This window comes from Athene cunicularia (genome assembly GCF_003259725.1).
Source record: "Athene cunicularia isolate RWA chromosome 2 unlocalized genomic scaffold, athCun1 chr2_part1, whole genome shotgun sequence".
NCBI classification, from domain to species: Eukaryota; Metazoa; Chordata; class Aves; order Strigiformes; family Strigidae; genus Athene; species Athene cunicularia.
The window spans coordinates 151,726,282-151,742,212 of NW_020799095.1; the positions used below are offsets into that span (position 1 = coordinate 151,726,282).

The 15,931-nt window shown below is 46.2% G+C and overlaps 1 protein-coding gene across 1 annotated transcript in view; it reads left to right on the forward strand.

Moving 5' to 3' along the window:
- Positions 1-15,931, forward strand: part of ADGRB1 (adhesion G protein-coupled receptor B1) — a 91,859-nt gene that overhangs the window by 47,878 nt on the left and 28,050 nt on the right. The window contains exons 3-5 of the mRNA XM_026841531.1: positions 5,674-5,781; positions 11,579-11,743; positions 13,315-13,479. Coding sequence (XP_026697332.1) covers positions 5,674-5,781; positions 11,579-11,743; positions 13,315-13,479 — 438 coding nt within the window. The remainder of the gene's footprint in view (positions 1-5,673; positions 5,782-11,578; positions 11,744-13,314; positions 13,480-15,931) is intronic.

Below are 15,931 nucleotides of genomic sequence, written 5' to 3' on the forward strand. Positions count from 1 at the left end.
AAAAAAAAAAAAAAAAAAAAAAAAAAAAAAAAGAGAAAAGAAGGACTGGACATCTTTATCCTGAATTGTGCAGCATTTCAGTAGCTTGGAATAATGACTAGCTCTCCAGGTATTGTGGAGTATCTGACACCTTAATTTTCTAGTAGAAAATAAACAGGAAAAACACTCTTTTCCTTGACCAAAGGGCCATCTATAATCCTGATAAAACAGCAAAACAAAACAGGGATGAACACCCTGATATTTCACTTTTTGCTGTGGGGGTAAATTGAAACTTATCCAAGGAAGCTAATACCACCACTGAAAAGTAAAATCAGTTGCTGGCCAAGAAAGGTAGGTTAGAATTACATAGAAATCTTAAAAACAAGGGCAAACCCATCTCTTTTCTTTAGCTTCTCCTTCCTTGCTCCAACCAAAGTGGCTCATAAGCTGATGGGTGACTGATTAACAGGAGTGTTTCAGCTGTTTATTTGGATCTCCAGCAGCAGGAAGAGGCCTTAGTCTTATCCAGCATCTGGAGCACATTCTCAGTAGAAACAACTTTGGGTGCTGCCACTCAGCTCCCTGGAGCCGCTGAGACGAACTTTTGCCAAGACGAACTTTTGCGGAGGATCTGTGAGGGTTTCATTGGATGTTTTATTTTACCTGGCCATGGCAAATGCACTAGAGGGATTTAACCTTTCTTGCCACGCAGCTCTTACCCCAGGTGGACCTTCTCCAGGTCCTGCCATCCTTCCTCTTCCAGAACTGCCCCGGTGGACCTTCAGAGGGTCTCCGTATGCAGCAGTGGGAATGGTGGTCCAAGAGGTGTGACTTCTGGGCAGCTTGGTCAGTGAAATATAGGTATAACCACGTGGGTCCCAGGGCTGAGTCTGAAAACATTGTCTGGAGGCCACAGGGTTGTTTGAATCACTGCACAGGGACAGCTCAATGACTCCACAGCTGCCACTTGTACGTGGTCTTTAATGCTTTTCCACCCGCCTGGGCTACCAACTCTGCTGTTTCATGTAATGGGATCTCTTGCTTGATGATCTTAATTTGGCTAAATTTCCCCAGGGATACATACCCAAGGTCAACGGCAAGTAAGCCAGGTAAGTTATCTACATGGGCAAAACCCGAAGGTGTAAAACACTGAAGAAAAACTTTAATGAAGGCTCATCCCAGACTGGAAAGGAAACTTTGTCTAGTAACAACAGCTTGGCTTAGGCAGAGCCTTTCTTCAGCTCAAGAGACATAATCTGAAGGACAGAATCAGTGTTTGTTGTAACTCTGATTTTTCCTTGCTAGAGGCAAAGGACCCGGAGATATCCTCCTCTCCAGCACAGACAGGGGAGATTTCCTCCATCTGTTGGATTTGGCCAGGAGCTGTTGTTGTTTTATAGAGGGAGGAAAAAAAGCCAACCCTAGTGTGGTGGCAAGTGCTTGCAGAGGAGCTTTCCAGGTCCACCCCCTTTGGATGGAAGGGGACACCCGCTGTGCTCCAGTAGCCCCTCTTGGCTGCACAGTGCTAAAAGCCGTGGTTGCTCACAACCTGGCATGCAGAGGGTCTTCGCAGAGAGGTTGGACGGGCAACGCGGCAGGACGACATCCAAACCAAAGGGGGGATGTCATGGGCCTGACCCTGACGCTGGAATTTGGCAGTGCTGGAGAAATGCAAGAACAATCAGAGATGTAGGCGGCCTGCATTTATTCCTGGGGAATGAAAATCAGCAGAGGAGCCAGCTGAAATCCTGCCATCCCATCTGGCAGAGGCAATGCGAAACCATCTCTGACATTTATGAATATGCACATTGGGCAGATACGTCTCCCCTAAGCCGGGAAAGAGGCGGCCGCATCCTGCCATCAGGTGCAGAAGTGTGACACCGGTGCAGTCCTGCTGATCCCTGCTGGGTTTTCAACATCAAGAGGGTTCAGGATCTAGTCCTTCAGCTGTGCAACTGTTAGTGGTGTGAAGAAACGCGTGTTCCACGTGTCATTCAAAATACTGCGCCTCAGTCTCTGCCGCCCCTGATTTTCATTAAAAATAACTTTTTTTTTTTTTTCTGCAACCACCAAGCTGAAATATCCTATGCACGTGTAAGAGCATCTTCATTCCCCATAGGACAGGCTAGAATTCGTTGCAAGCTGAAAGAACCATCTTGGCCTATCGGTACCTGCTGCTGCGTGCAGAGACTTCACCCTGTCCCTCCTTTTAATGGTGGCTCAGACATTTCACATCTGGGAGTCACACATCTCACCCAGTGACATTTTCACGAGTCTTAGATGTTCGAACCGAGATGCTCTGGGCCATTTCCTTACCTGGTGCAATTGCCATATATCCAGTGGCCTCCAAACCTGCCCTGTTCTACATCCACCGAGATCTTGTTTTTTTAGGGATTGTTGCTGATTCTCAGTTTTACTCCTTTAGCAGCTGCTAGATGCCCCAAAAAACTCCACAGCCAACACCTTCTCCTTTAATTTTACTGCACTGAGATACATTCAGTCCATTCCAATGGAGCTTTTTAATCATCCCTTTCTGCTCTTTGCTTGGGTCCATCCTTTCATTCCCACCACCCCAGCTTGCCTGACTAATTTTCATGATCCTGTTATTTTCTTCGTTTCTCCTGTTTGGGAGACAAATATAGCGGGAAGAGCACGTAGCTCCGATGAGACACGCTTAGACATTAAAACCTTGGCCCACAATTTTTTTTTTTTTTTTTTTTTTTTTCCCTTGGTTGTGTTGCAAGGTGCTGTCTGACACATTACATGTTCTCATTAGAAGTGTTGGTCACCTGCTTCCTCTTCCCACTACTGCCAGCACTGCAAGATCATCCTCCGCATCCACATTTGAGCTCTGTTCTTCCAGAATCTCGTGTGCTTGCCTTCACTTGCAATTCAAACATCTCTCTGTTCCCTCGAAGGGCATTATTCCTCCAGCCCTCGTGCTAACTTCTCCAAGGTGCTGAGTATTTCCACAATGGGCCATCCTCATGGCATTTACGCAGCTGGGATGTAAATCAAGCCTAGGTCTTCCTTTAATCCTGGCATTATTCCACTGACCCCGTTCTGCTGAAATCCCACCAGTTCCCCACTACCTTTATTTTCTGGCCTCCACCCCATCAAGTTCAGGTACATTAAAACCCACATCAAAGCATCACTTGCACCAACTTTGCCTTGTGAATAAGGGAGCCGGCTTCTCCCTCTTTTGTCCACACCCACGGTTGATTTTTGCATATATTTAAGGCAACTGTCCAGGCTAAATCTAAGCCATGCTCCATGTTAAATGGAGGCAGACGTGGTTCTCTACACCACCTTTTCCAAAGGGGAGGCAGATTCCCTGCCGCAGCGGGGTGACCCCAGCATGGGTCTAGAGGCAGTCTTTGCTGGGGGAAGCTTGGGGCAAGCTGAAAGGGTCACACATTCAGCCTCTAGACCTGATGGCCTTTAATTAGGATGAGCCATAACAGCACAGGCTTGGCATATCCATCAGGTAACAAAGAAAATAATGCAAGTCCTTCAAGCCTAGGATCAGGCATCGGGAGATGTCAGACTGGTGAGAGGAGGTCCCGGGTGCCAGGGTTGCATTTGAAGCTTTTATATAGCAATTTTATCTTTCCTTCCCTCTGTCTTGCCTCCTATCTCTGTGTCCATCCATCCATCCATGCTCACTGGCTACTTCTGTCATATTCTCTCTCAGGTTTTCCTTGATACCTTCCTTTCTCTGGGCAGCTGACAAAGCCATCCAAGCTCCACATCTACTCCCTGTTTCTCCTCCCAGCCTAAATAAGTCTCTGGGAGGCCTATTGAGATGGAGAATTTTTGTGTTCTTGTGATCCGTATGCTTTCATAAAGAGGACTTAAATCAGAGCAGATGAAAGTGCAGAGGTATAGCCAGCAATGGGTGGTGGGAATGGAGGGAATTTGTGATGTGTCCTAAATATGGGACTAATTTGTCTCCTAAGCAAACTCAAGACACTGGATATTCCAAACCTAGTTAGAGGTTGGCATTTAAAAAAAAAAAAAAAAAAAAAAAAAGCAAGTGCCATGACTTTGTAGCTATTAAAAAACCCAAATTATTTGAGTCCTTTCCATTCCAGCAAAGAGCCAGACAAAACCAAGTTGTATGCAAGTAGCAGGATGTTTGTAGCCTTGATGTCCAGGTATCAGTGCCTTTCCCTTGATGATGGCAGTCAGGTGACTGCCCCATCCCATCCCCTCTAGCCAGCAGCCTGGAACCACTCAGTGCTGGGAAGGTTTGGAGGAGTTGGTGTGACAAATTCCTAAGTTTCTTAAGTCCTGCTTTCAGGCAACTGCAATGGGAAATAATATAATTTCATAAACTAGATGGGCCTCTTTCATGAATCAAGCTGCTGAATATAAAGTCTGGCTCCTGGTAGGGAATCTCTGAATCACTCCTCTCCCTCCTCTGCTTTCCCTTTTTGGATGTCAATAAAGACTCCTGCCACCACACTGAAGCTTCATTAACCTTTATTAATTTTCTCAGTGTTCTGGGATCAAATTTGTCACCATTTCATCTCTTGGCAGTTTGTACTTCTTGAAAAGATGTCTGACTGTTTTACCTCCTTGGGGAAAAAGATCTTCTGTCTGGTAATTGCTGTTTGGAAACAAATTGGTTGCCAGATCACAGATTACTTGGGCTCAGCTCTGCTCTCTGTTATTCTGCATGACTCTGGTGGAGTCAGCTGAGCTCTCCTGATTTACAGCAGGTGGTACTGGTGAGCAGGATTTGGTTTCTATTGCTTGGTTGTTTTTTGTTTACTAGGGAGGGCATGTGTCGGGATTGCAACATGTCCAGTAAGATGGAGAACCGAAATTTCAATTTCCCCTGTAGAAAATTCAGTGCTGATCCATGTGGGATGCAGACGCACTTGGAAGGAAGTGGGGTGTTATCTGTCAGTCAGGAGTTAAATGCCTTTACTTTGTAGTGGATGTATTATTTACCTTCTGATCTCAACACCATGGTCTTAAGGGGGATATTTTCAGTTAGGACACTAGGGTCAGGAGCTTCCTTCTTTCACCTGATTGGAAAGGTGCCCGGCCACAACTCTGTTGGTACCTAAGTCACTTTGTTGATACCAGACCTTCATCCCTCCTTGTTGCTGTTGGTAGGGCAGAGTCTGTGAAGGAGACATCCTTTTGAGCTATCCCTTTCCTTTTCACCTGCCCTCACCTGCCTGCTCCAATCAGCATTTTCTAGTTACTCTACAGAGCATTGCTTGGTAGATGTTGGTCACAAGGCAGGGTTTTCCACCAGAAAATACTGCCAGTCACCACCCTAGATCTCAAAACACTGCTAGGGATGGTGGGATTCATTGTCAGCGCATCTGAAAAGGTTAAATCCTCCACAAGTACAGCAAAGAGTACAGACACCCTAGAAAAAAAAAAAAATCATTGAAATTGATTAAAGACCAGACATAAGGGATCATATTCTGCATGGTCCCAAGTTTCACTGAGAAACAAGGGGTTGTTGAACTGCCAGCCAGTCCGAATCTTGCAGGCTGGCTCGGTGCTAAAGCCTCGGGGACTGCTGGTGGCTAGGGGTGTTGGGGTTGGAAAGCAGGTGGTTGTGTCAACCGAACGTTGCAGGTCGCTGTTGTTTATACATGTAACCTTTGTAGTGAAAGATCTTGCAGAGTGAACCAAGGTGTATTTACATGACCCATTACCTTGCCATAGCCAATGGACGCTATAATTCCAGAAGCCAATCGCTGAGGTCCACAGATAACAGAAAGCGAGAGGACACTGACGAACTGCAGCACTACGGGTACCCTGCACCTCAAATAGGTAAGCTCTGACCTACCACGACAGCCTCTGGAGCTGACACACTGCCTGGTCACTGCACTTCCTGGCTGGGCTGGGCTGACTCCATTGACTCGCTTTGCTGTTTCAATGACCCAGCTAACCAACTCTTTTCCCCCCAGGTTAGTGTGGGCTTATCCAACAAGTCACACACACTGAGCAAATGGTCATCACCCAGTTTGTTCCCATCCCATTACTCTACAGGGTTTTGTGTTGTTGACGTTAGCCAGAGAAGGCCAAAAGGGTTAGATGCAAAGCTTTAACAAGACCGTGCATCTCACGGACCGCTTCTCATCACCCTTCCTACTTCTTAGTCACTGCTTTGTCTGAACTATCTAAGCAGCCATGGTTCATTAAGCCAAAGCTGACCTTACTGCAATACAGCCTCTTTCCTGATGTCCATGTCATGTCTTCCCACTGACTGTAGGAGGAGGTGTCCAGGGCATGATGGGGAGAGAGCAAGAGTGCTTTCCTCTGTCACTGGGTCTTTAATGCTGTGCAAGGACTTGTATCTGGTAGGTTCTGCAGCAGAACCTTCCACCTTTCTGCAACAGAAGGAGACTAATATGTATTCATATAAGAGAGTGTGATACGGGAAGAGGGAATGAACTGGACCTAGATGATGCATGCCAGGTCGAATCCAGAGAGGTTTTCTGCTCTCCCTTTGTGTCTGTCTTTCACGACAGGACCTCAACACACCATGGATCTTGGGCAAAGCAAGATGTGCTGAACAGGTTAAAATAATTTCCCAATGACTTTACAAATATTTTGTGCTCTAGAAAGGCTTCAGACAGGTGACTCAGAGAGCCAGAGCTGGGAAATAGATTATAAGGGAGAGCAGGTTATATTCTGGTGTAAATTAGTTATGCTTCATCCAACCCAGCAGTACTTTGCCAGTGTCAGGAAGCTGTGTGGAGTGGAGGGTCTGGGGGTGATCGGGAAATGGCTGGGGTTGTGGATTTCAACACAAAGTAAGGGACAGTCTGAATGTCCTTGCTCCCCTACACTGAATCTGGTCCCTCCAGTGGGAGCAGCTCCATTGCCTGCAGGATCAGTGGCAGCTGGCAAAAGGCTGCAGGAGAGGGAGGGCACTTGCACCACTAGAACTTGATGAATCTGAGCTCAATCTCCCAGTCACACTCAGTGTCCAAATGGGGAGGAAGAGAAAGCACTCCAAGGCAGGTCCTGTGATATCCTCTTTTGTTCCTACTCTGCCTGGTCCCAGGTGCTTGCCCGGTGCTCTGTTCCAGGCTGTAGCTTAGCCATCAGGTTTATAGTTTGGCATCTCTTCCCGCCGTGCATCTGGGCACAGTGACATCTCTACTAACTGCCCCCCATCCTAGCCACTGCTGTGGTGTGGCTGACTTGGGCTGTGGTATCCCTCGGTGCAGCATGGGCTGGGAGATGTGCACTGTCCTGCGGCAAGCTTGCCACATTCCTGCCAGTGTCTCAGGAGCAGCAACCGCAGCCAAATTCTTCAAAGAAATCAGGATGGAGATGTAAATACCAGGCAGAGGGTACAGCCCAGGAAAGAATTTAGAGGGAGTCTCTAGCTGGAGTTGCCAAAGCAAAGTCAAGCCCACATCTTCTCTAGCAATTAACACAGTTCGTAGGGGATGAGCCATTTCCCATCCACTTGAGACCTGGAAAAATGTGAAATACAAAAAAATAGCTGATGCCAGCTGTAAGGACTAGCGATGAGAAGATAGACCTGCCCAGTTAAAGGCTAGTATTTTCTCCTGACAGCCCTCTGCATCCCTAGTGTTCAGGTCCTGTTGGCCTATAGGCTTGGCACTGTTGTGCTCTCAGCTGCGGTGCCACTGGCTGCCCATGTGTCTCTCCCAGAAGGAACACAAGAGTGAAATCCAGCCCAGCAGGTCCCTGGCACGGGCCTTCCAGGCTCAGCCCACAGCCTCCTTCCAGGAGGTCTTTGCCAGCAGCAGGATGTGAGCGAAGAAGCGGCTGCACGTGGTGAGATGTCAAATTGACGGACGACGCCAAAAAATAAAGGGATCCTGGCAGAGGGATGACAGCGATGTGGCGCTCCATTAGTGCTGAGGGAGGAAGTGTCACAGAGAAGCTGCAGGCACTGATGGGGACCCCACAGCCAGCTGAGCTCTCTGTAAGGCCAGCTGAATTATTCTCAGGGCTACCAGGCATCGGAAAGGATCCCGAATTGCAGTGCTACATCCCTGTGGAGCGACACCCAAAGTGTCTACTTCTGCAGCATCTGATGGGCCCTCTCCAGCTGCAGGAGAGGTGCTTCAGCTGGCTCTGTGGGAGCAGCAAGCCCTGCAAAGGGCTGTCTTCCCACCTGAAGTGGGGTCCTTGCCCCTGCAAACTCCTTTAGGACACTCCTGTTAATCCCCAAGGAAACCTGGAGCATCACAGGAGTAATCAAAGATCAATCCGGCAGAGGTAGCTAACTCTACAGGGTCCAGTCATGATGGAGGGCAGTGCATGGCCCCTTGTCCTCTGGAGAACCTACCAGATACAGTCCAATTAGGTGGAGTGTATCTCTGGCAGGTCTAATTATAAGACAGCACTGAATTGTACTAGGGGGCTTTCAAACCCACTGAGCATGATAGACTTCTTGCCCTTATGTCAAAAAACAGAGCCAGGATCCACTTCTGGGATAAATAATTGGAAGATACTGCATCCAGTAATTTGTGTTTGCTACAGTCTGACCCACAAGGGTGCAGAAATTCTCTTCACCAAATCAGACAGTAGCCAATATTCTCCTTCTCTTGAATGGAGATCTCAGAATGAGCATCTCAGAACTGAGCCTCGCGTGGTTTGAAAATCAGTTTAATTTCTGCTAAGTTTGAGACTAGACTGGACATAGTGCCCCAGCAGACTGAGATAAATTGCTTAACTCAAACCCAAAGGAATAACCATCTTGGAAAATAAACTATATTATGGATTTAAAAGCCAGGGATTGGTGCACTGTGAAAGATGATAACTGAGGAGGTTTACTTCTAACCGTAGATTATTTTGACTGTGAAAAAGCAAAGGCCAAAATCAACAAAGAAGATAAGAGGCAGAAGAGGTAGAATCTGGTTCAAAGATGACATTCTTTCATCTAGTGACACAGTAACTCTTGTCTGAATATGGAGATTATAAAACCACAGTCAGGTCTGAGCGGGGAGGTGGTGGGATGGCAGAAACTCCAAGTCATGAGTTGCGGGTGGAAGAGGCCACTGTGTCTCCGCAGGTGTCTCAGAAAGACTTTTGGGCATGAACTGGCAGCATTTAACCACCAAAAAATGCCAGCTTCCTGCCGCTGAGGAACTCGATGCTGTTGGGTGTGGTACTGGGGATGTTTTCAAGGTCAATGGAAGGCGTTCTCTGAGCAACGCAAAGGCATTGTCTGTTCGTGCAGCACCTGAGCAGGTTAGGTAGAGGCTATGGTTGGGATTTGTGGGCCAATAATCTCCTGGGGTCTGGGGCCACTCTGGATGGCAAATGCTGAAATGATGGTACCAAAAATGTAATTTACTGGTGGTAAACTCACAGAAGCACAGGATTGTTTGTCTGACAGAGCCAGGCAATTTCCTTATTGGAAAGGCAGCAAAATTACCATGGAAATGCAGACCGCTGTATACTGGCAGATCTAATATTTGAGAAACAGGATATGGGAATGATGTTTTCTTGAAACCCCAAGGCCTCAAAACACACACCATCTCCTACACATCCTAGAGAAAGACCAATGGTCCGTAACGTTTATCTAACCGGAACTGGTTGGGTAGATTAATGAACCCGAGTGTAAAAGCAAAGGGAAACAGTATTGAGCAACTTTGGCTTAATGAACAAAAGCAGTTACGTCTCATGATGATCATTACAATGGCATAGATGAGGTAGAAAAAGACTCATCCTTACCTCCACCTCTAAGTCCAGCCAGTAAATGAAGGAATGAAAGCCTGTCCATGTTATATCAAGGACAGGTTTTTCTCTACAATTTCCCCCTTCAACAGGCCTGTGCATATTGATTCACCGGCCTCCAATTAGTGGACATATTTTAAACTACCAACTGCCTGAATAACTGGAACCATTCAAAGTACATGTGCTGAAAGACATGACGTATAACAAATAACTTAGATAACTACCAAAAATCCCAATGAGCGGATTGATGACAGTCACAAACAGTTGAAATCCTGTATAAAATTTCATTGCACACAGAAAACTCCCCTTAAGACACTAGTAAATAAATATATCTCCTTGAGGGAAAAAGTTAGATATGCACAGCTTTAGGCAGTATTGGGCAGTTTGATGGTCTCCAATCTTTATAGTCCCCGTCACAGTTCCTGTACTGGCATTGACTTTTACGCAGCTGGTTTATAACCTTCTCTGCCCGACAAGCAGGCTGAGCTCTCAAGCTGTAGCAGCTCACTGCTAAAAGTCTCTTTCATGCCCCACGTTGCAGCTGATCGGTCTAATCCAGCATCTGCTGTCCACCTTTCTTTGGGAATGGGATGGTGGTGTGGGAAAACATCCAAGTGTTGGGTGCAGCTCAGGCTGTGCCATGTTGTACGGCCCCTGAAGTCACGCTTACCTGCTGCACCCAGTGCCGTGATCTTTCTTACATCGTCCGTAGTCTGTCAGGTACATCGGGTTAGGATATGACATGGTGCAGCCTGACGCTCTGAAGAACTTGTTATTAAAAGAGTTGGCCCCTGTATTATGCATCCTCAAAGATGTCCTGGTGTTTATTTGTTCCATATATATTTGTGCCTGTGTACTAGACATACCAAATGTTACGTTCGAGGTTTATCATGTGTAATTATTAGTAATCCATTAAAAAAAAAAAAAAAGAAAACCCTAACAATGCAAAGCTTAATCAAAACCAACAGAATAAGCTTTTGTTTTCAGCTGGGGGAGAAAAGCTTTTTCTCAAGGGTAGACTAATGCCTATGAAAACTAATGGAGAGCTGTCCTTTCCCTGCCCATGTCACACTTCTGGTGACTTATCTGGAGGCTGTGGCCTGGCTGAAAGACCCTGGTATGACCATCTGTCTGCAGGGATGTTAATGACAGAGGGAGTGCGTCTTATTGCTTTCCACTCCCATCTCTTGTTCAATGGGATACTTCCAGTTGCCTTTCCAATGCTGTTCCATCACGTAAGCAGTTGATAGGGACTCTGTGATACCCTGGAACAGTCAGCCTCGTTCTGTGTCACATACTCAAGGCAGATCTTCTCCACAGGTGAAGGAGATGAGAAGAGAAAACTCTCTGGGATTTCTTCAGACGGTGTTCTTCTCGGGCACTGTCATCTTCTGTTTTGTTTGCTCCTCCTCTGCCAATTGCATTGGTAGGGGCTGTGAGAAGGCAAGGAGAGGAGTTGAATCCTTACAACTGTTCAGTTTATGGACACATTTACTCTATCCATCTAATCAGTGTTATAAATTAGTACTATCTCTGAGTAGAAGTTACATAACCCAGCTCACAAGGTTCTGCAGGGGCTACACCCACCACCTCATCACCAGTGGTGGAGAGCCTGCTCTGCCCAGTGCCCTGATACTTCCACAGTGTCCTTCCCTAGCTGTGTGTGTGTGTGTGTTACAGCTCTACGCTAGTACCTCCCAAAAGAACTTTTAGCCCATTGTCAACCCTCACGTTTTCTCACCAATCCCTTCGCACCCTTCTGGTCACACCACGTGGTGGGACACGTTGCACAGCTTCACCAGATCGCCAGCAAGTGATGAAGTGCAACCTGGAAAGCACTGCCCAGGAGACCCAGGTACCACGGATGCCGCATCCTCACCTTTTGCTCCAACCCCAACAGGTGACCCCGCAGCGGAGGAGTGGTCCCCATGGAGTGTGTGTTCCACCACCTGCGGAGAGGGCTGGCAGACCAGGACGAGGTTTTGCGTGTCGTCTTCCTACAGCACTCAGTGCAGCGGCCCTCTCCGGGAGCAGAGACAGTGCAACAACTCTGCCGTGTGCCCAGGTGGGCTGAACATTCCATGTATGCATGGGCAGGAGGGGAAGGGAGATGCACGGCACAGAGGATTGACTGCCCGTGATATCTCCACCGTGATATCTACCTCGAGGGAGATGCTTTTATTTTCCTCTTCCTTCTCTTTTTACCCTAAAGCCTCACACAGAGAGCCTTACTAGATCAAGCACCGTTAGATGGGCACTTGTTTTGCACAGCGTGGACAATTCCATGCTATCTAAAGGCAATGAACACAGTACATCTGAAAGGCACGTGCCCCCTTGGGGTGATTCCAAGCCTGGGCAGACTGGGAAAGAGAAGCAACAGATGACACTTTCACTTGCTCAGATGCCAACACTGGGCATACCATTGAAAATCAGCATGAAATACTCAGGCTGCTGATGTGTTTATGAATCGAGCCAGCCATCATCTCTGTTTTCATATTCCTTCTACAATTTTGATGGGGGGGAAAAAAAAAAAAAAAGTAAAAAAAAAAAAAAGTATAGTCTGGGAAGCCTGGACACTATTTTGAAGAATTATGCTATTAAACCAGTGTGTTATTCATGAGTCTTGACCAGCAATATCATTGTTCAGAACCAATCTTACAATGGTGAAACCATCAAGCTTTTTATTTTTCCTTGCTCCTTGCTGCATTTCCTCCTCTAGTTATCTCTTTTCATGAAAGATGCCCGGTGGCAATTGCAAAACATCAGGTTTGACCAGCCTTTTCTGATGCTGGAGTCTCTGTTAGCAACCAATGAAGGGCTGGAGAATTTTTTTTTTTTTTTTTTTTTCTGAAGCATTATTGATTTTGTGCTAGCTTCTCCCGTAAAGGTGGAAGGGATGAAGTCCCTTAAGAGAGATCAATATATTCTTGTAACATTTGGCCTCTAGAGATTACAGTGACTAACCTTCCATAATTAACCTGGCCAGATTAGATTAGATTAGATAGGCGAAGATTAGATTAATAAAGATTAGAAGGCTTTAGATGTCTAATTCCAGGAGTTACCAGTGATGGCCTGAGCACTACTGGAGAGTGTTGTCCATCCCATTTTGTTCTTCCAATTCTCCCTAATGGCCCTGTGGTGTCACTAATATATGACGGTATTTAATAGCCAGACGACAGTTTTTCTGAGAGCTTGAAAATACTGTAGCCTTTGATGATTCAATGAGAAGACATGTCGAGGGAGGGAAATAAGGGTAAGAAATGAAAAAATGATCGTAATGCTGCTTCCCAAAGGGTGGTGGGGGTTTTGTTCCTTTAGCTAATTGCATCTTTTGCTCAAAAAAAAAATGTCCTTTTCGCTCAAAAATCTGAAAAATTAGGGTCAATTAAAAGTGATTTGTGATTTATTTCAAATAGTCTGGAAAGTAACAGACACTTGGTGTTGATACCAAGCCATAAAAAAAAAAATTACACAATGTTCCTCTTGCACATTTTGGGTTGGTTTCCTCTTGGCTTTCCCACACTCACGTCTCACATGCTGCTCATTCTGGGTGGGAAGATGCTGTGCTCTGTGGACTCACTCATCTCTTCGGACCTCTTTGAGGAAAGAAACTTACTTGTTCTGCTTTGATTGCAGTGCACGGCACCTGGGATGAGTGGTCTCCATGGAGCTTGTGCTCCTCCACGTGTGGGAGAGGGTACAGGGATCGGACCCGCACGTGCAAGCCGCCACAATTTGGTGGGAACCCCTGCGAGGGCCCCGAGAAGCAAACAAAGTTCTGCAACATCGCACTTTGCCCAGGTAAGGCAGTTAGAGATTCAAAGCCTTCCCTCCGGCAGGTCTCCCCATCTGAAGATGCCCACACACGCCTCATCGAGTGGGCCTGTAGCTGCCTCAGCTGAATCAGCACCACCCCACAGGGGATCCTCTATAAGGAAAGGACACACTGGAGGAGCAGCTTAGAGGCGCTTTCTGGGGTTGTTCAGCTTAGGTTCAGATTTTCTCCGTGCAATATTTTTCAGAGGACACGTTATATGGGATGGATCTGGACTGGCTCAGCCATCACCGCTCTTTCCAAGACCATCTTAAGCTTCTCACCAGTTATCGCCAGTGAATCTTTTAAAGTTATTTTGCCTGACTGGGCTTGTTACTGTGCTGGAATTAATTAATAGTTTTAATTGCTAGCGTTATACGTGCATTAATTCACTATATATGCAAGATTTCTCTGTATCTGATCCTGCTTTGGGTGGTCTAAGAGATTTTTGGAGAGCCTTCCATATTTTAATACTTATAAGTACATTTTCCCCACCCCTAGTTTTCACTTCCAAATGTCTCTTCCCCAAGCTTTACTTTGAAACACCAGAAAGAAACCTCAATATTAAACGGCTTTTAACACTGGGAATCCACTTGAGATACTGTGGCTTCATTCCCATGAAGGAGACAGGCTCTGGGTTTACCACAGAGCCCCCATTAATTTAACTCAGGGTGTCCTGGTGAACATGATCTGAGCATGAGGGAGCTCCCCAACACTCCCTGCCCTGTTCCAAGGTAATGTCAGCTGACATTTTTCCAGTTCAATGAGATTCATTACGAGACATTATCATGTCCCCAGAGGAGTAGAGGGATTGTGGGAGTGATAAGAAATATGTGAAAACGTTTGTAAGAAGCCTCCTGGCATTTCCCACCCAGTTTTCACCCCAAGTAACTATCCTTGGATTTCTGGCTGAGGTCCAGAAGACTCTGCTCAGAATAAGAACATCCCAGACACCAAATTTACTCTGTCATAAAAAGACAAACTGAAGAAGTCAGACCAGTCATGACTTGGTCAATAAAGCATACCTTGAGTTAACACTGATGTGTAATTAATTTAAATACAAAAAAAAAAAAAAAAAAAAAAAAAAAAAAAAAAAGTGGCTGCACTGCAGCGAACGAAACAGTGGTGGAAAAGACAAGCAGCCCAACTGCAAGACTTCAGCTCTAATTAATGCCACAGAGGCAATCAGTGGCTTTGCAGTGCCAAATGAGCGCGGCATTGGGGGAATCATTGAAGCACAACAATGGGCGCCGCTCAGCGCTCGGCACACCAGACAGTCATATCGCTTATTGACGCCCTGCTCGGAGGATTTAGTACTACGGCTGATAAAAATGCCGGGCTGCAGGGACAACAGAGCTTTTGTTCCTCTGTGGCAGTCGATATCACAGGCTGAGCCCCAAGTCCTTTGGAGAGAGAGAGAGGGAAGGGAGAAGACAATGCCAGTCTCTGCACAGACTACACCAGCCCGACGCCGGTAAATGTTTCTGATAGACTCACGCTCTGGTGTGACAATGACACCGAGAGGTCTTTGCTGCGGCTGTGATGTGGAGCCCTCAGCATCTTGCCCAAGAGACATCTTTACACCAGCGTAAGCCTCTGGAGGTACAACGTGGCCATCTCTTGCTTCTTCATTTTTTTAAAAACGTCCTTGAAATTACAGTCTATAAATAAACAATCGCTCATCTAAAAAGGAATTACCTGTTCCCTATCCCTCGCTGAATAAACAATATATGGATGTGGGTGTCTTGTTTTCCCACCTCCAAATGCTTGCACTTGTGGTAGGCTGCCAATCACCACTGCCAGAGCAGCTGGTAGGGCTTAAATTCAACTCTTTGGTAAAGTCAACTTTTTTTTTGGTAAATGTAACAATTACATTGATAAACGCAATCTCACTTTTCCAACCTACGGGAATGTTAAGGAGGGGCAGACATCATCAGTTCACGGAAACAAACAGCACTACCTCCGGTCAGAAAAGCCATGCTAATTTATACCTGGTAGGATCTACTTTGTGAGGGTTTTGGACCATTTCCACAGAGGAATCACCTGTCAGTCACCCTTTCTTGCATTTTCCCCCTTTGGGATTGATAAAACACGGACATGATGCCTTGGATTTATGCACGATGAAAACGTCAAGCTTGGATTGCTAAAAACAAGCACCTTTTGGAAGTACCTTTATGCCTGCCTGGTTTTTCACACCTTCTGAACTCATGTGTGCTCTCTGAGTTCACAGTTCCTCATTTGGATGTTTTTGACACCTTTTTACGTGCTTGCAAACACAAAGCTGCTCAACCGCAATGGGGATTATTCAGGGCCATTCAAATCCTTGCAGATTACACGGGGGACCAAGTTGTATGTATTTTTCTTGGACTGACAAACAAAGCTAAAGGAAATGAGCTGCGGTCTACAGCAATGTGATTTGAGCCAGAATTCAGACTTTTC